Here is a 24,038-nt window from a genome sequence, read left to right as displayed (position 1 = left end):
TCGGACATTGTGAACACGTTACAGAAATGCTTCTGAAGGATGCCCAGGTTGCCTCCCTAGTGGGGAGTCTCTCATCCCTGAACTACTTCTGCTCTCATAGGGAACCGGTGCCTGGACGATAGCTATGCTGCAGGGCATGGAAGGGCCTTGCTGCCCTGAAGTCACTTTACCTTGTAGCATTTCCAGAGACTTAATGACTGACTGAGAAGAGCAATCCAGACCAAAGGGAATGGGAGAGGGAGGGAGTTCTTCAGTCTTTTCTGGGGTCATCCTAACGCAACCTGCTTAAGAACAATGCAGAGACACAGAGGTGAGTGAGCACTAGACCTCTAGGGACAAAGTCTGGAGAACTATAAAGTACCTCCTCTTCTAGGTGTGAAGAACTTCATCACAAAGTTAGCAATGACTGCATTTCTGCAGGAAGCAGAACAAGCCCTTGATTATACCCTTCTTTCTCACATCTCTTCCTCCTTCTCTTATTTCCAAAGACAGAGTGATTTCACTTAAAATGCTGGTGCTAGGCACAGGTGCAAGGCCAACAGCAGACCGTAGCTCTTCTCCAGCTCTCAGTGCGATAAAGAGGTTATGCCTCAATGTTATACCTCATGACTGCTTGCTGTACCTGCTCAGGCTCTGCTAGCAATAGACAAGGAATAAGATTTTTCCTTTCTCCTTCAGCCCTCAGCAACTCTACCACAACTGTTGATGAAGAACAGAACATAGATGCACTCATAGTACCTAAGAGATGACACACAAGGATAAACTTGGCTTCAGCAAGAATCTGACACCAGGCCCTACAGCAGAGCCAACTTTTTTCCTTATCTTCTGTATGGCTAGCCACATCTCATACAGTAGATCTATTAATGGGCCTCTCCGCTTGTCACCACTTGTATGAAATCACTGCTTGTCTCAGTGTGCAACTGAGCTTTTCCAAAACCCTCTTTATGAACATGCACCATGAAGTCAAGAGCCTGGGAGGACTCTCCAGCATGCTGAATGAATGCCACCATCACAGATTTGAAACAAGTTTGGGGCACTGGAGTGCTGAGAAGGTCAAGCTGCAGCGGATCAAGGGCACGACTCTAAGCTGTCTGTCAGTCCCAGTAAGCATCCCACAGCAGATTTATAGGAGTTGCGCAATCTTGTATTATTTGTGTATGTGTCAAGGATGCGACAAAACTACAGCAGCTTTCTTTGACTGTGTCCGTGTGGCCAGAGCGCCACGTACCATCATACAGGATTTCTTTAAATGAGGGTTGAACTGTGTACACAAATGGACAGAGGGTTTATCCCTCTTTTTTGCTTTTGCTACATTTGTGGCCTGGCAAAGTGAATTCAGTTTCAAAAAGCACAACACAAACCTGGTTTGACTAATACTGGGGCGGGGGGATTGCTGTATTTATATTCAAGGGTTTTGCCCTGAGGTGTCTCTTCTCTGACAGCACTGCCGTGCTGACAGTCTGCCTTATCAAACAAGTACCTGGGGAGCAAGCAAGCAGCTGTAAATTGGACAGAGCCATGAGTCACATCATCTTGCACGAGGGCTGACCTTGGCACTACAACCTGAATTTCTGGGTAAGTCCTAAACCCAGGGAGAACAAAGAGGGGAAAAAAAACCCTAAAATGTTCTAATCCCTACAAGCATCTTCTTTGGAATTCAGGGATTATCCAAATCTATACTCAACTGTATACCAATTTGGCACATATTACCACCTCTCATATGGCTTACATGGCATAGATTATATGGCATGCTTTAAAACAAGACAAACAAAAAGGGCTGGGATATAGCATGTCTACTTCAGGGAGCAGCAAGGAGCTTGTTAACATAATTTACAAGAGACATTTGTAAAAATCCATTTTGTAAATTAAAATAAAAATGCTTAAAAAAGTGAGAGTTTTTCTTAAACTTTCAAAAACCTTTATGAAATACAGTCTTTGTTCTACAAGGTGCTTGTGTCCACTGCAACGGGCATTGCTGTTAATAGCTAATCCCAGAAGGGGAGTGGGATAGTAAGGGAGGAGAATGCACCCAGCTCTTGTAAGATACCAGCTCTTTACGATGAGTATTATACAGAGGCGCGGTAGTCTGGAATGTCGTGAATAGGGAAATACTGGGGTGGGAGTCTCAAAATTCAGTAAACAATGAAACATTAGAGTTTAACAATTCTGACTGTTTTGCTTCTTTCCATAGTCTACATAATTATTTTACTCTCAAAGTGTTCAAAAAACCACCACAGTTTGCTTTTCCAATATTGGTAGTGTGTAATACTGATCAGGCAGCGTGCATGGCAGAGGAAGGTCTGTTCTGCAGACTCGGTGCAGAGCCTGCGGTTAAGTGACATTCAGAGAAAAATCAAACTAAATGCTTAAAGTGACAAATAAGAGTGTTTTTCACTTCCCTGGGATTCTTTGACATTTTGTGCTGTTGACTATTGATGCATAGTTTGTATATGGTTGAGTCCCCTCTTCTCAAATGTTCTCTTTTCTTCCTGTCAAGGAGGAAGAATCCATCACCATTTCTTTCTTTTTCTCTTTTCCTTCTCCAGGGAAGATGATAAAAAAGGAAGACAAGTTAAAAAAAAAAAAAAGTCCATGACAGCCCACACAATCCAATCCCTTTCCTAGAGCCATGAAGACACACAAAATTCAGAATTCAGGCCTCTTCTTGGGGTTCTTTGCTTTTCCGCTGTGTGCTTTATACATGTAGTTTAAATACAATTTATTTTTTTCTTATGAATTAACCCATCTCCAAAGCCTGCTCAGCTGCCACAATTCTGTGTCCTCCTGGAAAAATTCTCAGTTTTCATCATGGGACCCTCCGACGGTTCATCCCAAGTGATCCTTTCAAAATGAAAAAGGCTGCGGACTCCAAGGCTCTCCTTCAACACCATTCATATCTTACTGAGTTATGTGATTCCCCTAGGCAGGAGTGGGGTGCATGCAGTGAAGATCAGCCTGTTAGACAGAAAGACTAGTTCATGCCAACAGCAATCACAGCTAGCATCAAGTGGAAAAGAAATCTTATTTCTTGCAGCCAGTGACCCCATTTGCTTTTTGCTACTTGTGACCTGTGGATGATAGTAGGGAGCTCCTGATTTCCATTGGGCTGCACTAAGAAATCTTGCACAAACAGGTAAGAAGGGTTCCGCTGTTTCCCTCCCACCCTGCAGCAATGACAAGAGGCTCCAGAGTCCTCTACTTGTAATCCAGACCTGGTAGTGGCTTAGTTTTCTAAAGAAAAGCCAGAGCTTCTTTCCTAGAAGATGCATTTCATAGCTTCGAGGCTCAACCATCAACAAATTCCAGAAAACTGCTTCTAGAAAAGCAGAATCCAAAAGACTTTTGCAAAGTATTTGATGTTGATCCTGATTCTTGAATTTCAATTTGTTGCAGAACCTGATGCTTCCGTCTGAGCATCACTTGCTTTGGACAGTGTAGGCCACACAAAAATACTATGCAGAACATGAGATCAAATGCATTTTTCAGGTGCTAACCAATGGCTTATAAAATCCAATTCTGGAAGGGAATTGGAAACCTTGAGAATGACATCTGGACAAGGCCCTGAAGGCCAGTCTAGACCTTGAAGAAGCGACAGTTGTTAACAGAGTTGCTCTGAAATGAGTCTTGCTTATTATCAGCAAGATGGAGATCGTGACTAGTTTTTACTTTGGCACACAGAAAATCTTCTTTCTCCAGCTGTGAGGCAGTCTGCAAGGCCCAAGTACTTTCTGTCATCACCATGAGGCCTTTGATGACACAATAAACTCCCAGAAGCAAATCTGTCAGCTGTGCATGGCCCAGTCACAGGCCCTGCCGGCTCCACAGAGGCACTTTTACAATGGTTCAAATTAGGAGCACAGAAGAGGGATGAGAGGAAAGCTGATCATGGAAAGGTAATGTCTCTAGCCACAGACCAAAGAAATCCTTTTGGGCAGCTGTCAGCCAGGCACCATCGCACACATTCATCTTCCTTGTTTTGCACTTTTTCATCACCTTCTTTTGGTTGATTATTTTTCTTCCTCTTGTAATTAATAATTTAGCTTTGTCACCACCCGCTCCCGGCTTGTCTCTAAGCCCTGGTTCCCCGAACGCTTGCGGTTACGCTTGAGCTTGGATAAGTCTTTGTCAAAGACTTCACCCGACCTTAATGCTGACACCAGGTCATCAAACTCCCCGCTCTCTTCAGAGATGCTTCCAGCTTTTGCTTTCTTTTGTCGTCTCTCTTTTTCCCTCTGCTCTTTTAGCTGTGGAGAAAGACACAGAGCTTTAGGATTAGCTGACCGAGATGCCAGATCACTAGGTACACTGCCAAGAAGCAGCTAAGCTGCATCAGTACAGTTTAGGAAAAAAAAGAGATTGGAGCAACAGGCGACCATGCTGGGCTTCCCTTCTTCTGCACAGGGAAGCAGAGAGCAGGAGAGATGAGGAATGAGGAGGATCGTATGTTTGCCTCACAAAGCACCACCAGCCTGGAGCAAAGAGGACACGTGGGATCTGTCTATGCTGCTGCTGTTTTGCACTAATTTTACAGCAGGATAGTGCCAGTAAAGTAGTTGTGCCAAATGACAGTCTACAAGTGATGCTGGCATAGGTAATTACCCAGCTTCTGGGACCAGGCTTGCAGTGACCTTAGTGTGGCAGCACCTACTATACTGACAGTACCTAACCCATTGAGTTTAAAGGTAGTTTGGATGTGTCTGTACAAACCACAGTCACTACTACGGCCACAAACAGCTTTGCACTTGGGGCATAGCTAGCTAAATTGACAGGCAGAAAGGCTGCAGTCCTGCAGGAGGAAAACAACGGAAAAACCCCAGAAAGCCACAAGCTAAAAATACTGGAGAATGAAAATTGTGTGAGATATCAAAACATCAACAGAAACTCTATCCGCCAAACAGCTTATGTTTGGATGGAGGCAGCATGTTGCAGTGATGGGAAGAGGAAGGCACGTTGCCTCGACTCTGGAAGGAGAAACTGGTTATAAACACAAAGAGCAATGAAACAGAACTGCTGATTTTACAAATCATTGGACAGGTCCACCGTTAATGTGATGCCCTCGGTCTCCCTAAGGTAGCTGCAGGGAGCTCAGTTACCGCTCCCCACTGCTCAGCTCCAAGATTAGTGGAAATGGCAGGGCATGGATGGGGCTGTCTGGAAGCAGGTCTGCTCATTCTGCATGCTAGCCCCACGTTGCAGGAAGACTTTCCATAAGCAAACCGCAACCTCTCTCATGGTGTATTAGGCCAACAAAACCATTCTAGTGCTTTAAGTGGGCTCCTGCACTTTCCAGGCTGGCTGAGAGGAAACTTGAGACTAAGTCCTGGCATTTTATCCCTGTGTCCAACAGTAAGGCTGCTGGCATCCTGGTGTTTTACCTCTCTCCTCTTCTGAAAGCCACAAAACCTGGTGCTTTTGGCACCGCCAACATTTAAAACAGCAACGCCTGGGGCCAGGGCAGCAGCTGGGCTTAAAGCGTCGGCAGGGAGGAAGGAGGCAGAGGACTGCTGAGCCAATCTCAGGCCTCAGGAAAGGCTGAGGTTAGAGGGGGAGGCTGGTTCACATGAACCCCTGGGCACACACACGTCTGTCTCCCAGCAGCAAAATCAGCAATGCGCAAAAGCTCTCTCACCCATCAAGGCCAGACGTGGCCCCAGTAATCAAAGCATTAAGGCTGGCCAGAGAGAAATGCTGCCAGCATGCACTGCAGCAGGTGCCAGGGCATTCGCTGTGTCACCGTACACTGTCAGGTGACAGGCACGCAGCAGATGACAGAGTCTGAGTGGAAACTGACCAGCTGGTAGGACCGAGGGAGATCTGGCTCCCAGAGCTTTTGCGCAGAGCCTGCAGCCCAAAAGCAGGATAGTCTGGCACTGGGCAAGGGCAGCACCATCCTGCAAAGTGCCAAGGCAGAACAGGCAGGACTAGATTTGGTACCTGAATCCAAAAGAGGGTAATTTAGGAGCCAAACAGTATGCTCTTGGGAGCTGACAGGACAGCCAGCAGGAAAAAATGTCATCATTTGTGAAGAGAACGGTGCGAAAGAGAGGTGGCAGGGAGAAGGACATAAAACAGTTACGGTGACAGGACATGAGCATTGGAATTGGCGCTCTCAACCTTTCTTCTCTTGAGACATGAAAAGGTGATAGAAGAAAACACCCTCCTGTGCCCAGGTCCTCACCATGGCCTCCATGCGTGCCCTGCGCTCTTCTTCTTCCTTTTTCTTCCTCATATTCTCCAGATCTTGCTTGGCCTCTGCAAATGACTGTAAGAAAGTGTCGAAGATGCCAAAAAACTCATCTGGCTGCATCTTGCCCTCGCTCTCTCCAAAATGCTTCAGTGCCTTGGCATACTGTCAAGGGGGCAGAAAACACAAGATCAATAATTAGGCAGGTAGTTTAGTGAAGATAACAAGGAAAGCTTATGAATAACCACACATGTAATTCAATACTGTCTGAGCATTCTTGCAGCAGGAGCAGAAACTACCCCCCGGCAACAGAAGTGCCTCTCCTTAAGGCAGGTGCCTCTGCCCTGAAGAATCTGCTCTCCTGGACATCCTTTGGGCAACACGGGGCAACGGTGCTGGAGAGCACTAGCTGTCCGCTTACACAAAAAAGAACATGTTCAGTGCCTGAGGGTGATGGAGTAATTTCAGAGGATGGCTGTCTGGCCAATTCTCAGCTGCAGATGTGGGACAGCAGGGGCATGGAAGACAGTGAGCTAGCTGGGGAGACAAGTCGTTTTAGCCCATCCTTTCCCCTTCCACCTTCCCCTCAAATCCACCTTTAAAATGGCTGGAGTTAGAGGGGGTTTTTTTGCAATAACGTTACAGTCTTTCCTCTCAGGAGCCTTTTGCCGTGTCATCCATCACTCCGGAGCCCTCTGGGTCAGGGTGTTGCCTGGGAGAGAAGTGACTGTGGACAGACATGGCATGAGAGAGGGGTAAGGAAGGCAGCCAGGGCTCCCGGGCAGACTTAAAAGAGAGTGAATACATCACAAGTGGCTTTTATTTTAAAAGGCAAATGTTGAGGCTGCAGGACACATGTGAAGGCAGCCAACTGGCAGGACTTCAGTCACAGGGCAGTCCTGATCGGGATATGGTAAATTCACAGCAACCCCTGGCTCTTAGACATCAGTCCTGCAGTAGTTGTACTCTCTTCTTGCTCTTCACACTCACAAACATGCCTCTGTACTCAGCAAAATGCACTCAAATGCATGCAAATATAGTCTGTCAACAGCACATATGCACGTGTCCACTAAGTCCTATGTAAGTGTACGTATCCAAAAGCTGTATCATTGTCCAACCACCTTCACTCACACACCTCTGTATCGCAACAGGCAGCACCAGCCTGACAGCACCCGTGCCCCGATGCACAGCTCCCCTAGCTTTCCCTGCTTGCACTTCGACACACCACCGCTGAGTAGCGGGGCATCCTTACAGACTTTAACATTTACCAACCAAACACAGACTCTCCAGGCTGTGGACTGCCTTCAAACTCTCTTGTGCATGTATTCAGCTCATACTAATACACATGCACAGCTTCCCTTTCCTTAGGTGGGTGCAGAGTGGAAAAGACAGTGAGAACAGTTAAGGCTCCGATCTCAAGGACAAAATGAGTTTGGAAGGAGGCCTTATAAACTCCTCTGGCCCTGTACCAGGTAAAACATAAACAATGTCTCCCAGTCAACTGCAGGGGGAAGAAATCTCCAAGGAAAGCCGCTTCCTTCTGGCATAGCCTGAGAGATTCGGCATCTCCCCTCCTCTGCTTTCTCTGCCAGGCCCACAGAACAGTTTGAAGCAATAGCTTCTTTTTTCTTTAAAAAGGCTGAATTCTCAGCCAGAAACAAACAAAGAAATCCAAAGTATCTGGGGGGGGGGGGGGGGGGGGGGGGGGGGAAGTGTTGGAAGAAATGCAAGTTGCTTTGAGCTACCAAACATGGCAGGAGTTGAAGAAAGCACTACAGCAGCAAGTCATGGAGGGACTTTGGAGTATGGAAACAGCAACAGATTACTTCTCTGCTTTAACTCCTTTTCTCTGAAACCTCTGATGGCAGATACACACTAGCACGCATGCCTACTCCCTCTCCCTACCCTTCTCTGTATATATGTATTTTCTCTGTATATAATGTACACATAGCCTGCTTGAATATTAGGAAAGCCCAGCAGTCTCACAGTAATCCACAGGCTGTCAATACCGCAGAGGGAGATAAAGCATCTCCATGTGCTATATTTTCTTGGTTTGCCTGCTCCAGTGTGCCAGTCAGCCAGGGGAGTGGGAGTGCCAGAAAAAGACTTCGGCACAGGCATTGCTGCTTGAACGCACAGAGCACCTGAAGCTTGCTGCTCACAGGAGATGTGCTACGTGGCATCTCTTCCCACTTAACTTGTGGTTAACTCCTGTGAAAATTGAAAATAAGGCACAAATTAAGAGCAGTGACTGGAGCTGCCAGCTAGAAGGAAGGCTTGTCCACCTCCTGTGAAGCCTGAAGTCCAGGGGTAGCCCAGCAGAGATGGCTGTTGTACCTAGGATGCACCGCCTCTGTCCCCTGTGTTCCTCCTGTGTGTAGCAAAGGTGAGGAGGGGGCACACGGGAACTGAGCTGGCTGGAGCCCATGAATGCCCTTCCGGGTTTGCTAATCTCTTAGGGAGGCAGGGGTTGAAAAGGAGGGGGTCCTTGCCTGGCGCTCTTGGATCCTACGTTCATGCAAGTCTCCATTAGAGGGTGGTGTTGTCTGCAAATGTTCTGCACATGGCCCATCACCCAACTGCCAGCACCAGCTAGTTCTTGTCATGCTGACAGAGGGGCTTTTGCCACTGCCTCCCCACTGCCACTCAGAGAAAGAACAGTGTTGCTGTGCTGGAAAGACCCAGCAGCCTGGGAGCCTTCCAGAGACACTCATGAGTATAAGGTGTTGTGGTCTCTAAGCAGCAGCGAGGCGGACAAATCCCGAGAACAACCCGTCTTTGGTGCCCTGTAACATGGCTTAGCAGGTCACAATCACTTACTGTAAAGCAATGAAAGATGAAAAGCAAAAATCTGTGAGCTAGATATACCAAAATAACTACAAAAGAGAAATCTGCAGTTCACTGAAGTAAACATTTTCCTTCTTTCTCTACCCCCTTTGGAAAAAGCTGACTGAGCAGAGGAAGGCAAGTCAGGAGATCCAGCCTCTGCTGCCAATTCTGCCCATCATGTGGCTTGGGAACTCAGGCTCCCTCTCTGAGCCTTCCTTTCTCCAATCGTTACGGAACACAAACTGTTGCCCCACTAATACGATCTAGGAAACGGCAAAAAATCAGTTGTTGACATCTGTAGGGCACTACATCAATTCAATGCACTATTGTAAAAAGAGCCATGCTGCCTTTTCACTGTTTAAACTGCAACAGACCCCTCTGTTTTTATTACTTCTGTTTCCCTGTAGGTCTGTTTCTGCAATCACGTGTGCTTTTTCAAAGCACCGGTGCTGGGATGGGGGACAGTGAGCTGCTGGAGGCAGCCTCCCCAACCCTGGAACGGAGCCCAGGCTCCTACCTGTGCACAGGGACTAAACCCACGCTGCCTGCCTCACTCAGGGCGTAAGAGGCAGTGCGGCACGGACCAAGGAGCTCTGGACCCCAGCCCTCTCTTCTGCTCCATGCCCCAGGATCCGTGTCACCCTGTACAAAGCACTTGACTGCTCCACGGGCAGTTTCCCTGTCAAACAGTACCTGCTCTCGTGCACAATCGGGAAATCTGTAGCTAAGTCCTCAGACATGCAAAACACTTCCCAGAATTTTGTGATGTGCTGTAATATCGTGGAACAAGGGCTGAAACGTGCTTATTCCTGAAGTCATTTGGGGACAGATGACATGGGCAAAAGCAAGATGGAAAACTGTCTTTCAGCAGGTTTTCCACTGTAATACAGGATGGTATCTCTTTTTTTTCATGAAAAATTTCATTTCCACACCATAGGGGCCCCCAGGCTCCATGATATAACAGGTCCACAAGCTCAGTGCCAGCTCCGCTTCCTCTGCCAAACTTTCCACTGAATTCATCCTCTTGCCAAAGCAAATCGTTTAGACAGTTGTTTATTTTAAAAAGCCATTTTAGCAAGGAGAGGGAAAGCGGGACAGCAGCGCACACACTCTCTGCTGTGCTTGCCAACGAAATGTTAAACAGTGGCAGAAGAGCTCTGGAAATGGCAGGAACAGGGCTCTATGAGGAAGAGGAAAAACAGGCATGATAAAAATTTCCTGCTGTCCATGCTATCTGCTATTGCCGGAGAAGCAAATGCAGAAATGAATTATACCATGTAGCCATGCAACGTGAAGTGTCTTCCCCAGACCAGTAATCTTGAGTTTGTTGTTGTGAAGACTCCAATTCTGTACCAAGGCAGTTCAGATGAATGTCTGTTCTTTTTAGAAAGCAGATTAAAATCAGTTAATGGAAAGAGCTCGGACAGTTTCAGGCAGGGTTGAGCCCAGCTCTCCTTGTGCCTAAACACTCTTATAGGATTATCCCAGGAGTTTAGAAGTGACTGTGGCAGCCCCAAAATTGAGATACAGGTGCTATAAATATTTCTGATATGTTAGATGCCAACCTGCCCTGAAGCATCTGCAGTTCTAAGTGTACAATGGCTACATAATTTATTTACCAGATGGCTGTTTCTGACAGCAGGCTGTTGTGCCTGCCCATGCCCTTTGTAGCACACCTCATCTTGACTTCCTCAGTCTCCGTCCTGATCCTTTCATTATTCATTAGCCCCAGTGGCTGACAGAAAATACCGGTCCCCCAAAATGAATCACTGAAGTGCACAGCCTGTAACTGGCACTTGCACTACAGTACTTCTGTGTGCTTCATAGCATTCTGCCATTAATGACTATTTTCTTAAATGGATTTTGGCTTTCACTGCCTTGCTGTTCTTCAGAACAGTTACTATATGTACTAAGCTTATTAAACGCATGTGCAGAGTTTGAACCTGGTCTTCATGATGATAAACACGTTGCTTGAGAGGAGCTGTCATGAGAAAGACTGGGGATGGACACTTTTCCTACCCTCCTCGTCAGCCTTGCCCAGGCAGTGGCCTCCACCGTACCTCTATAGAGAGGATTAAGTTTGATATTCATCATAGGAATGGCAATACCTGACTAAGCAGACTTTGTTCTTCTAGGAAGATGCAAAATGTTTTAAAAACAGGTTTGTTATAAACCAAGCCCAAAGTAGAACAGTTATGAAGCAGTCTAACGATCTAAGTTCATACCTGTCAACAATAAAGTATGTTGTAAAGGTTCACATAGGGCAAATGTAGTATTTTTCAAGTAGGAAAAAAAAATTCACATCATGAGAGGTCACTGTTCCTCTGCCTGGGCATTTTCATTGCTTCCCCACAGGAAACACAGGGAAAAATTTTCACAAACAAAATTCAACTCCATTCTGTTTTTTCTGATGTAAAAAAGTCGATTTTTCATCTGTTCAAACACGTAAAAACTGGTAAAGGATTCCAGGGCAAAATTTCACGTTCTCCTGCCCCCACCTTCCAGTTTATGGGAAATGGCAGAAAACATTACCCCTTGATCTAATCTATATATTCCCTTATAAAGCGGTATTGAAAGTGAGAAAAACACAAAAAGAACAAGAACCAGCTGTGCTAGGGAGCCTGTTTAAAGAGTCGGTCTAAGTTTTCAATCAGTTCTTAACCAAGCCATCTGTTTACTGCATGAAGATAAGTACAGTTACAAGGCTTGCTCTGCAAACATGAATGCCTGCATCTGACAAACCTGGCCCCTTTAAATTTAAAATATCACTTCCTCCCCATGGCCGCTAACTGTAAATGGTCCCGTTTAAGTAAAAAGGCCAAAAAAAGTACTGCATGGGATTGTGAAAAATATCCTCTACAGAGAAGGTCAGCACCACACCTTGGTAATGGATTGTTTCCATAACTTAAAGGAATAATGAAATTACTTTTGCTAATACTGAAGTCATTTTAAAAAAAAAACAAAACCCAACAACCTTCTCAGGTTTGAAAAGATAATTTGTATTGTTTTAAATCCCAGCTGAGGAAACATGGCTCTGATTAACTCATGGCAATCAATTAGCCACATCTATATTTAGAAGGATATCCAACTCCAGCTGTTAAAACTAGGGCTTCATTATTATTAATAAATCTGTGAACCGGACCAATTCTTCCTAGGCTCATTAGGATATTTTTAAAAGTCCTCCCTCTCCCACTACCTTTTTTTTTGCAATTTGCTTTGCTTTGAGAAATCAAAAAAGAACAGGGTAATCAGATGTCTTGTTCCCTGTCTTCCTTTAATTGGCTGGTTATAGTAGGTTTCCATGGTAAGAAAAGAGCTTGTGATTCAACAAACAGAGAGCCCATTGAGGTTGGAAGATGTTATAGGCTTTGCAAAGCACATCTGGTTTGTTGAAAATTTCCAGCTTTTTCTTTTTTTTTCTTTTTCTTTCTTTTTTAAGAAAAGAGGAAAAGGAGGAAAAAGAGAGGGGAAAAATAATATGAGGCAAACATGAGAAATAGCTCAGCATTGGTAAGGACAGACAGTTCCCTTTCAGAAGCCCAAAAGCAGCTTTTTGCCAGTGGAAGAGCCAAAGCCATAGGTTAAGCAGAAGTTGGAATGGCATGTGTTCAAACATAGTAAGGGTGTGTGAGGAGAAGGTAGAGAAACATTTCTTAAGCATGTTATAGTCATTAAAATAAAACATCTCTTTATGTCGAGTGCTTTATGTTGGCTATGTCTAAAAAAGCGTGCAACAACTTCCAGACATATTGGTCTGTCTGTAGGGAGATTCTCTAGTTATTTTTAAAGCAAAAGAACAGCATTTTTCCTGCAAGTGCCTGATCAAGAAAAGTTGCATTGCTGTGGTGGACGTGTACCACTTGCTGGTTTTTAACTCCTGACTGACCTTGCAAAGAATCTGCATTTGGCTTTTGTCCATCCTAGTGTGCCACAAGAAAGGACCACCACCATCCACAACACCAAGCCAAAAGCAGGTAGTCTAAGCCAAGGACAGAGTGAATTCGCTTCCAGAAATGTGCACCTAACTATAATGAAGTTGAAAAACTTACCCATTCATAAAACAGAAGCCTCCAAACCATAGAAAATTGAGCTTTTCTCAATAAATTTACTGGAGGCATGGAATGTAAAACCTTGGCTTTGTGATTATAAAGCCAGTATGGTGTGAATGTTGTTATGTTGGAAGAGGTTTGAATCTTTTCAAACAACATGACAACAATGAAAAATGCACGTTATTCTCCACAAAATTTCCTTACAACATTAACAAGTATTAAACTGCCCAGCTTTGCCTTCAGAGTGCCGTAATAACTACTGCCCCACTGGCATCTGCCAGGGCAGCTAGCTTTAGCTGACAGCCAGTAGCTCCTGGTGTTTGCAGCTGCAAGTCAGTATTACCAACATTATCTCCACAGCAAGGAAATACTTTTGAATTGCAGAATGACATTACTGCAGAGCAACTGGACGCAAGAGGAGTCTTACTGTTCAGATCCTCAGCCTGTATTTTGCCCGTCCTTCAAAATCTGAGGCCTACCAATCGAACGGCACAGGTTTCATTAATAATGCAACAGGTCCCTTAATGTTACAAGGACTGACACCAGCAGTGGAAATAATTCAATCCAAAAGAAATAGCGCATTTGCTTCATAAAGCCAAGCACTTTTAACATGCCAGCCAACAAGGGCAGATTTGCCATTACATATCGTTTACTTTAGAACTTGCTCTTCTCTAAACATTTTCATATGCTTATGATCTTTTCATATAAATTCTTCCTCATTCAGCTGAGAGACAGAGGGATTAGTGCCAGACTCCAATCGTCAGCAAAGAGCAAGCACCTCCTTAGTTGTACAAATCTGGTAATGGAGATGCAGACAGTGAAGGGACAAAATGATCACAGCAGCACCCGAAGAGTAACATGCACATGGTGCTGGCAATGTAGGAAGGACCCAAGAATGTCAGAGAAACCACACATGTTTGGATTTCTATCCTTGCAATGAAATACAAGCAGTAACAAAGAAGCATAAGTGGAAAAGATCAAGTATTCAGGGTTACCAAACTACCCAGAGCTGTGTTTTTAAAGGAAGGAAATGAAGCACAAATGTCCCCAGCTGAATGAGCAGAGTAGGATGAAGTCAGAAGCAGAAGGAAAAAGATATGAGGTCACTATCACTAATCACCAAAGGACATTTTGAAGACACTGCTTAAAAGACAGCCCCTTCAACACCATGGCATAGTGTGGTATCTGGTATCCTGGTACAGATGTTGCCATCGCAGTCCTATGCCACACATGGATAATGTTAAGGAAGATTAGCAAGAAGCGGGCAAAAGCATTGAACCTTCTTTTAATCCTAACATATATTCTAAATGGCTATAGACCAGATCAGGAAAAGTAAGAAACTTCAGCCGAAACTGCATTCAGTGTCTACTATAGTTTTTACTACAATCCCAGCATCCGAAATTGCTGCTTCCATTTTGATTCAGGCTTTTGACTGATCCAGTGAAACTCCAAACACTTCAAAAGGTATTCTTACCTTGTCTCTAGCCTCATTGAGAAGGTCTTCTAACTCTGAGAAGCTGAAACTGGCCACAGTGATGAAATCGCTCATGACGGGAACAAATCTATCCCCTGATTCCCGCATGCGTCTCTTCTGATAATCCAGTTCCTGAAAAAGAAGAAGAGATATAGATACGCAAACATCAAAGATTCCTCACTGACAAGGAAGGGAGCAGGGAAGCTCATCTATTTCACTCAGTGCAGAACATGCTCTGCTCCCAGTCCTCACACATTCATCCAGAGCTGTAACTCAGAAACCACTTTCTCACTAAGTCAAGGGTTTTGCCTTTTCAGCATGAGAGGGAAGGTTAAGGTGGGATGAAGGAAGGTCTTAGTTATGGTCCCCTTTATCCTCAAACAACAACCACTCCCAAGAAAGCCATCAACATGTTGAATTTCTAAAGCAACTTTATAATTTAAGTATCAAATACGTGAAATGCTGCATTTTTTTTCCTATGCAAAATGACAAATAATAGAGAACTCAGTCTGTGTAGCAAGTAAATTTGGAATTTTTAATAGTGAGTTTCCCTCCATCTTCTCTTCCCATGGTGATTCAGAAGGCTATATAGTTGGGGAAATGTGTACATGTGTGAATAATCTATATAGTTCCTAGCTCTAGATATGCCCTTTAGTTCTCTGAAAAGCACTAGGTTGGTAGCAAAAAGACATCAAAATTGGTTCTCCCACTGAAGAACAAGCAGAAAGATGTCAGGTGCAACATTTGCTAGTACCCTGCCAAAAAATAAGCATTAGCTTGGATGTCATAAAAGTCACAGAGCTATAAACTAGGGCTGTTGCAATAAGAAGATTTAGGGGGGGGGAGATAGACATAAAACCATATGAAACTAAGCTCTCTTTGTCCGCTACCTACCTACAGAAAAAAAAAAAAAAAATGTAATTCTTTCTTTCTGGCTCAAGTTTTTTAGTTTTAAGCCAAGATGACCCATGCTATCTCTTCCGTTACTCTATTCACCATGCTTGTGGCGTGGAAAGAGCTACAGAGCTCCTCAAAATGACTAGGTTAGAGTAAGACTGGCAGTCTCCCATGCCTGTGCTTGGCTTGTGTGCTGTTAATGGTCTCATGGGGACAATGAAGTCATGATCTGGGCCTCATCTTTATTCTCAGCTGAATAATCAGTGGTGATGATAAAGCCTTACTTTCTCTGTAGGGAAAGCAGCATGAAACAGCAGGTCAAGTTACAATCTGACCCTCTGTTCCCTTTGGAAAAAAATATTTTTGTGCTGGCTGCAACTCCAGCTACAGGCATGTTTAGTGCTCTCTGTTACTGGTCATCAAAATACTGGTTCACAGAGCCAAAAGGGTAGGTTTGTAAGCATCTATGCTGAGAAACTCCTTGGGATTTGCTCCACAGTGCTGCTGAATGCAAAGAATGACTTTGGCTATCAACAATCTAAAATCAGATGTGATCTATCTTCTGATCTGATGCGAGTTGGAAAGAGATTGTAACCACTACAAGGAAAGATCACAAGGCAAAAAAGGGGCAGGAAAAGCAATGAGCAGGTGGCCGGAGAAAAGTCCACATTAAAGAAGTGCTACTTCCCCTGCTTTATATTACATCCTTTTCTCCATTGGTTTTCCTAACACATCACAAGGGATGGTCCCAAAAGCACTACTCAGTTACATCACTTTCCAATGAATTGTCTCTATGTTACAGTCACTTTGAATTGGACCTTACAAGTACAGGAAATACCACTGCACATGCTTCTAAGAATTATACATATTTTTTCAGCCACTCTTTCCCATTCTAATTTTAGCTGAAAGTTGCTCTACTCCCTCTTCCCCTCTTCCCTGCCCCCCCCCCCCCCCCAAGCAGGTGAGTATAACAGTTTGCATTGGGTTTGCATGGCAAGGTTTTGGTAGCAGAGGGGCTACAGGGGTGGCTTCTGTGAGAAGCTGCCAGAAGCTTCCCCTGTGTCTGACAGAGCCAATGCCAGCCGGCTCCAAGACGGACCCGCCGCTGGTCAAGGCTGAGCCCATCAGCCACAGTGGTAGCACCTCTGGGATAATATAGTTGAGGGGAGAGGGGGGGAGCGGGGGGGAAACCTGCACAACAGCAATTGCAGCTGGAGTGAGGAGCGAGAATATGTGAGAAAAACATCTCTGCAGACACCAAGGTTATTGCAGAAGGAGGGGCAGGAGGTGCTCCAGGTGCCAGAGCAAGCCTATGGAGGAGACCATGGTGAGGCAGGCTGTCCCCCTGTAGCCCATGGAGGAAGGGTGATGGCAAATAGAGATTCCACCTGCAGCCCTTGGAGGACCCCACGCCGGAGCAGGTGGAGGCACCTGAAGGAGGCTGTGACCCCGTGGGAAGCCCAGGCTGGAGCAAGCTCCTGGCAGGACCTGTGGCCCCATGGAGAGAGGAGCCCACGCTGGAGCAGGTTTGCTGCCAGGACTTGTGACCCCGTGGGGGACCCACGCTGGAGCAGTTTGCTCCTGAAGGTCTGCGCCCCGTGGGAGAGACCCACGCTGGAGCAGTTCGTGAAGAACTGCAGCCTGTGGGAAGGACTCACATTGAAGTTCATGGAGGACTCTCTCCCATGGGAGGGACCCCACGCTAGAGCAAGGGAAGAGTGTGAGGAGTCCTCCCCCTGTGAGGAGGAAGGAGCAGCAGAGACACTGTGTGATAAACTGATCACAACCCCCATTCCCCATCCCCATGCACCGCTGGCAGGGGAAGGTAGAGAATTCAGGAGGGAAGTTGAGCCCGGGAAGAAGCGAGGGGTGGGGGGAAGGTGTTTTAAGATTTGGTTTTATTTTTCATTGCTCTACTCTGATTTGATTGGTAATAAATTAAATTAATGTCCGCAACTCAAGTCTGTTTTGCCCATGATGATAACTGCTGAGTGATCTCCCTGTCCTTATCTCGACTCATGAGCCTTTTTTAACATTTTCTCTCCCCTGCCCAGCTGAGGAAGGGAGTGATAAAGCAGCTTTGGTGGGCACCTGGTGTCCAGCCAGGGTCAACCCACCAGACAGTTCTGTCATCTTGTTCACTGTTGAAAGCTATGGCATTTGGGACTGTTACTGGAGAGCAATGTTTTTCAAAGTAACATTAAGATTAGGTGGTCTTCCTTTTAATTTCAAATTCAGTCCTTCCCTGTAGAATAATTCTTCCAAAATAAAAAACCCCACACAAGTAACCGGCATGACTATGTAATCAGACCAAGAGTGATGCCAGAGAATAAGAAACTCCTCTGTATCTTCTAGAAATGGTCTGTACTAGTCATAACAGCACAACAGCAGAAGCTAGCACTGCCTCTGGTGGGCTGCGCTGCTGGTTCTCTAGAGAGCTGAAATGATTCAGCCATGGCAGTGGTTTCTCAAGCGGTAGTTATAATCTCTTTGCTGTGTGACAGAAGGGCTCTGCTGACAGAATTCAATTCCTGATTTGGAGAAGACCAAGAACCACTTAGCTGTCCTGGGAACATCCTACACAAAGGCAACAGCTGCATGCATGTCATGACAAAGAAATATGTCTTATTTTTACAAAGAAGCTGCAAGTCCAGGAAGGCAAAGGGTTAGTAGTACCTTTAAGAACATCTGACCGTGAAACTATTTTTAGCTTTCTGTTCTTAAGGGGCCTTGAAGAAACTTCTCAGTCACGGGAGCCAAGGCTGTGGTGAGAACACACTGGAATGGAATCAAGAATCACACCTTCCCCTCCTCCCCCTTCCACCTGACAGTGATCTTCTATTGTTGCTACAGTGCTGCTTTTTACACGCCAGAAAACCACAAATTGGGCAAACAGACTGGGAGGTGCTGGCAGCCCCATATGAAAAATACCATGGCAGGGAGAAAACTGAGGAGGGAAGATGGTGACTGAATGGGAAGGAGGGGTTGCCCATGGAACGTGTGTATGGGAAAGAGAAGAAAAATTGGCTGTAAAGGCAAAAGGACAAATAACCCAATCACAGAAAGCAAAATAGAAGCAGGTATTCACATTTCAATGGGGCAAATTGTCTGTCCCAGCCAAAACTGGGCCTCTCTTCATATCATGAACTCCATGTCAGCTTTCCCTGTACAGGTGCTTTTAATTCCCAGACACTGCACTCCATGTACGCAGCAGTATGTCTTCTCATTGCTGCGTTCTCCCTTACCCCAACAATCCCAAAATGAGGTTTGGAAAGTTTGTTTTATCACGGGAGGATCACTGCCTAATTACATGATGAACTGCTGGAGACAGCCAGACAGCCTGGGGGCCGCTGACAGGACAAAGATCCCTTCCCTCTACCCCAGAACCAAACCAAACTCAGGCCAGGTGAAAGGAAAATGAAGTCATCACTGTGAATGAGGACTGGAGAGTCCTATGTTAGTTTCTTGTAGATAGGTACTCCTTGCACAGAAACCACCCAATGCAATTCCCAACAACTGGTCCCCTTGCCAGCAGTCCCAGGGCCGAATGCTCCACTAGCATTAAACTGACATGAGTTGAAAAAGACAGGTAAAACATCATGAAGACAGAGGGCCACTGAAAAGTGTGGCTCTTAAACCCTGTTTGAGAGGGCAAAGAATAGCTAAACAGGGCAGGGACCTTCTTGAGTTCCGAAGACCTCTGCCTTGTCTCTCAGCACTAGTATATCCTTAGTATATCCAACAGGCAAGAGATGCTAGCACCAACCTGAATGTAGGATTTTGTTCCTATACTTGCAGAAAGAGAGAATGATGTTCTTAGGGTTAGAATATGTCTATATGTGCAGATGATGGGAGATGTTAGTGGACAGAGACAACAGAGTGACTTTAGCCCTTAATCTTTACTTTTTCAACTGCTGCAAACACAAACTTGCCGTTCCTCACATCAGCTCCTGTGAGAGGTCGATATTTGTAGCTGCCATTTCATAGAGAGGAGGCAAACACATGGGGCTGCTCACGTGTCAATGGCATTAGCAAGAGGCAAATATGAGAGTTCCTACCTCCTGCCACCGAACACGGTGTCCCAGTTTGTGTTCTCCTGCCTCAGGAAGGCTGCAGTCTTTCCCCAGGAACAAATCCCACATGATAACTAAAGGAGGCTTCCAGGTAGGGGAACCACAGCTGACACAAACTTATAATTCCATGGAGCATTTAGGCCCATCCCTCATCTTTAACTCTTATAATCAGTACACACAACTGCATCAATGCCCTGTTTGTACTATTCTCTGTTGAGGTGGAAGGCTCTGCACTTCCTAAGTACAAATTGAACAGAGGTAGCATAAGTCCAGTTTACAAGGCTTTCATTAATAGCAGGAAAAAATGCCATTGTTGCTTCGCTTGCCAGCCCAGCTCCCTCATCTTTAACTAGTCTATCTTTGCCTTTGCCTTGCCAAGGAGTGCTTAGGATAGGTTAGGGTTGCATGTAACAGTGCACTACATGTTTACTACTACTCTGAGAGCCATGTGAAACATTTGCTCAGCAGATAGCCATCCCTCAGTAAGAAAGAGAAAGAATTTTATTTCTTCTTTCAGTGCATGTCATTTGTCAAACTGTCCTTTTACTTTCCAGGCTGCGATCAAACAAGCTTTTCATTAGGTTTAAGTCTCCTAAGATCATCATCAGGAGCTCCACATGAGAAGCTTTTATTTGTTTTTTCTTGGTTAATGTATTCTGGAACAGAATGAAAAGGAACAGAAAAAGAAAGCCCACTTTCTCTTATCATAAAATATATAGCGCCCCTGATTCTGAGTGAGATATTTTAAGTATGGCATTTTTGGAAACCTTCAGATACTTACAGCTTCAACGGCTTTCAATCCGGTCTTTATGTTGTTGACTTCCTTCTCCAGCTCTACCAGGCTGCACAGGAGACAGACACAGAGCAGATGAAACAAAAAGAGCAGTGTTACACAGGAATACAGGAACTCTTGCAGCAGAGCAGACCATTGGCCCATCAAGTCTGGTATCCAGCCTCTGGCACCAGCCATGGCAGATGATTAGAAACGAGGGGAAGTGGTCTGTTAATGCTCTGTGCTGCTTTTTGTATGAGATGTAAGATGAAGTAGACCCTGCTCGCCTGTAGTCAAATTGAAGATGGGGATTTTCCTGGGAAGAAGAGGGGGGTTGCCCTCAGAACATCTGCCCTGTGAGCTGAGCCTGACCCTCTAGCGAGGAGCATATGCCACAGGGCCAGCTTGCAATAATCAGCTGACACATAAGCAAGGACCCTAGCTTTAGCACACACATTACTGTATTCTCAGATTATCTCTACATACGATTCTTGAACCACTTAACTACTAAATGCCATTAGCAGTACATTTACATGTGATTTCTGTCTTCCTCACAGTCCAAACATTGTTCTTTCCATCTGCATTCCTACCATCTGGTAGTCCTTGCAAGCTTATGTTGTAACTGAGCATATAACCCTACTGTTAATATGTGCTTCCCTAGACACAAGTGTTGTACTGAATTTCTGCTCACCATATACAAACAAGAGGTTTTTTTCTAGGACTTGTATGACAAAATGACTTTTCATTTCCAAGTAACTAGTTAGTACCTGTTTACAAGTCACCAAGCATCTCCTCCAAGTATTTGGTGAACAGTAGTTTACATCTTGAAAACACCACTAAAGCCTTAATAAATGCCTTTCAGTGTGAACCTACATTTGTTTCTTTACTTGTCTTTCATTAGCTGGAGTAGTTACCTATACAAAGAATCATTGCTGGGCAAATAATATGGAAAGGCTTTCTGAGCTGTGCTTTGGAAAGAAAAAATGCTAGTATTTTGGGGGATGGATTGTGTATTCATTTTCCACAAACACCTACAGAAATGGAAAAAAAAATCATTAAAATCCGTGCAGAAAGTATGATGCTCTCCACGTTTCTGTGCAAGACTGATTTGTGCAAAAATTTGAACAATCTTCCTGAAAAGGGCTTACCATAGCCTCTGTTCCTAATTGACTCTGCCTTAGGAACAAATCTTTAATTACCCAGAAAAAATAGCACGCAACTTAGATGAACAACCATAGAATCTGGTGAGTGAATTACAAACAACAACCAATCTAGTTACAATATCTGATTCAGAAATAAAGAGGTATAGGCATATCTGAGTAAAGCTGTCAATTTCATTATCTACAAATGTTTTTGGACCAAAATTCTCTGTTGGTGTACATCTGAATAACACCAAGGATGTGAGCAAAGGCATTTTAGCTGAAAGGCTAGCCATGAGTTTAGAAGACAGCAGTGAAAAAACTGCTGTTAACTGTTAAGTTAACAGAAATCACTGGGAACTCCAGCTCTGGGAACAAGCAGTAGCACCGTACTTACTTGACTTTTGCTGCTTCTGGAAGATGCTGCAACTCAGACTGAATATCTAGGATATCTGGATAATTCTTTTCAAAGATCATAATTAAGTAGTGCAACAGTGTAATGTTCCTAAAATAAAAAAAAAGAAAAGAAAAAAAAAAGAAAAGGACAAGTTAGAAGGAAGATGGTGGTGAGAAGGAAAAGGATAGTGGGAGGATTGTGAAAAATGCTTGAGTAGGAAATGTCCTTGAATGAACAAAGCAAACAATATATCAGCAGTTAGCAGCTCTGTTACTGAAATAAAAGTATCACAGACTGAGAAGAATTAGCCTTATGAACCATCCTTCCTAAAACCTCAAGCAATATATTGTGCCTTGATTTATTCTGGAAGCACCAGCATGCTTCCATCCATCTGTGTAGATGGTGTAACAGAAAAGAAAATTGTGTAACACAGTATACAGTTTGTCCCCAGATACTTCAGAGAATAAACAACTAATAGTACTAAAGTGACATTAACTCGTAAGGGAGAAGTAAGTTGTTCTCAGAGGAAATGTGGAAAAAACCTAAGAGTTACCTAGGAGGAGGAAAAGGTTCTTGAAGACTGAAGAAGTTGGAAAGGAAACTCCTATAGTAATGAAACAGCTATACCTGGGAGTAGTGGTCAGGCCCACTACTACAAAAGCAATGGCAGCTCAAGTAGGACTGGAGAGAAAAGAGATGTATGAGATATGCAGGAAAAGGTTTAAGAAAATTTGTGAAGTAAATGATGAATTTTGCATTAGTGGATTTTGCATGTAGAGAGAACAGCCAGCCATAACAGCTACTTGAGGTGGGTGTTATGTGGTTAACTGACAGGCAAGACAGCAGATGGCCACTGCTTCACATAGGGTAGAGCCTGGAGCTGGGAACTGGTGGGAGAACAGAATCTGCACAGCACATTTAATATATGGAAAATCAAGCCAAGCTACATTAAGGCAAAAAAATGTTCAACACTAGCTACACAAGTGTTAACCTTGGAATACGGAAAGGACATTGTGGTAGTCAAAACAGAATTCTGTTAGTTCAAACTCTATTAGGTAGGGATGAATTTCCTATGGCTTCTTACTGCCATTATTCATTCTGTCACAGCCTGAAGTCACTTCACCACAACTGCGGTCTCAGCAGGTCTCACAAGTCAAGGAAGGTGCAAGTTAGTAAGAACCAGTATAGGAGAGCTCCAAGGATAACCTTAGTGCTGCTAGAGACCAAAAGTGGTATTCTCTCCCCAGTCCCAGCTGGATTAATTTCCAGAACCAGTATGGGAATGTGGGGCAAAACATGGGGTAGCATTATAAAGACCTGCAGCCCATGTCCATAAACAGTAAGTTCCACCTTTCCAAACCCAGCTATTTTCATTAACTGCTCTCAGTAAAACCAGGCTCAGTCTCTCTGAGCTATGCCTTGTGGTTCCATTACTGGTGTAGGTAGAGAGCCAATGTAATGACAGTCCTGCATCAGAAACATATGTCATGTTTCACAGGAGACATAAAACTGTGGTCAGATTTTTTTGTGTTTTCTTTTTTGCAAAACCATGGCCACAAAACTGGTATGAAGGGCAAATTCCATAGAAATACTGCCCCCCTCCCCCCAACTTATTTCAGTTATTTGTGAAATACTACATTTTGTCATCTTTGCATAGTGTTGCAGAAACACAATCCAACAACAGATGTGCATTATCCAAAGAAACAGCAGAATTTGAGTGCTGTGTTAATAGCTGGTCTTAACTGCTGGAGGATCTTTTGGAGTGAAAAGTACTACTTAAATGCCAAATGAGACATTATTTTAAATGGTCTACAGAGCTAAAACCAAACAAAAACCACTTTCGTTACTATGATAAAAGATGCAGCAGCACAGTAACTAACTCATTTATGGCCTTCTAGCGTACCTGTCTATGCTGGATTTGGTGTCTGCAATTTTGTTCAGGCTGGAGACTTTGAAGCCATACGCACTTCCCCTTTGGCCCTTGTTCATATAATTCCCAAAGGCCAGAACTACCTCCAGGAGTTGCCTCAAACGCTTGCTTCGGATGAGTTCTTTGGATGCCAGAAGAATGGCTTGAAAAAAGGGGGGGGAAAAAAAAAAAAAAGAACAGGTTATTGGACAGTGGCTGTTTATAACATGCTTGGGCCCATAATTCGAAGTACCCTAAAATGCCCATCTGACTGTTGCCCAGAAAATGCTGCAACGCAGTCTGTGTGTATACTGT

General features: G+C 44.5%; 1 protein-coding gene across 6 annotated transcripts in view; it reads right to left on the bottom strand.

The window, feature by feature from the left end:
• Positions 1-2,415: 2,415 nt before the first annotated feature.
• Positions 2,416-24,038, bottom strand: part of DAAM2 (dishevelled associated activator of morphogenesis 2) — a 205,642-nt gene continuing 184,019 nt past the window's right edge. For all 6 annotated transcript variants that reach the window (XM_075749014.1, XM_075749017.1, XM_075749019.1 and 3 more), the window contains 6 exons: positions 23,718-23,886; positions 21,815-21,922; positions 20,288-20,348; positions 14,537-14,668; positions 6,179-6,349; positions 2,416-4,244 (listed from right to left, as the gene is read on the bottom strand). In XM_075749014.1, coding sequence (XP_075605129.1) covers positions 4,029-4,244; positions 6,179-6,349; positions 14,537-14,668; positions 20,288-20,348; positions 21,815-21,922; positions 23,718-23,886 — 857 coding nt within the window. In that variant the 3' untranslated portion in view covers positions 2,416-4,028. The remainder of the gene's footprint in view (positions 4,245-6,178; positions 6,350-14,536; positions 14,669-20,287; positions 20,349-21,814; positions 21,923-23,717; positions 23,887-24,038) is intronic.

This window comes from Balearica regulorum, chromosome 3, assembly GCF_011004875.1.
Source record: "Balearica regulorum gibbericeps isolate bBalReg1 chromosome 3, bBalReg1.pri, whole genome shotgun sequence".
Lineage (NCBI taxonomy): Eukaryota > Metazoa > Chordata > Aves > Gruiformes > Gruidae > Balearica > Balearica regulorum.
The sequence above is the reverse complement of the archived record's forward strand: the minus strand, read 5'-3'. Positions and strand labels throughout refer to the sequence as shown.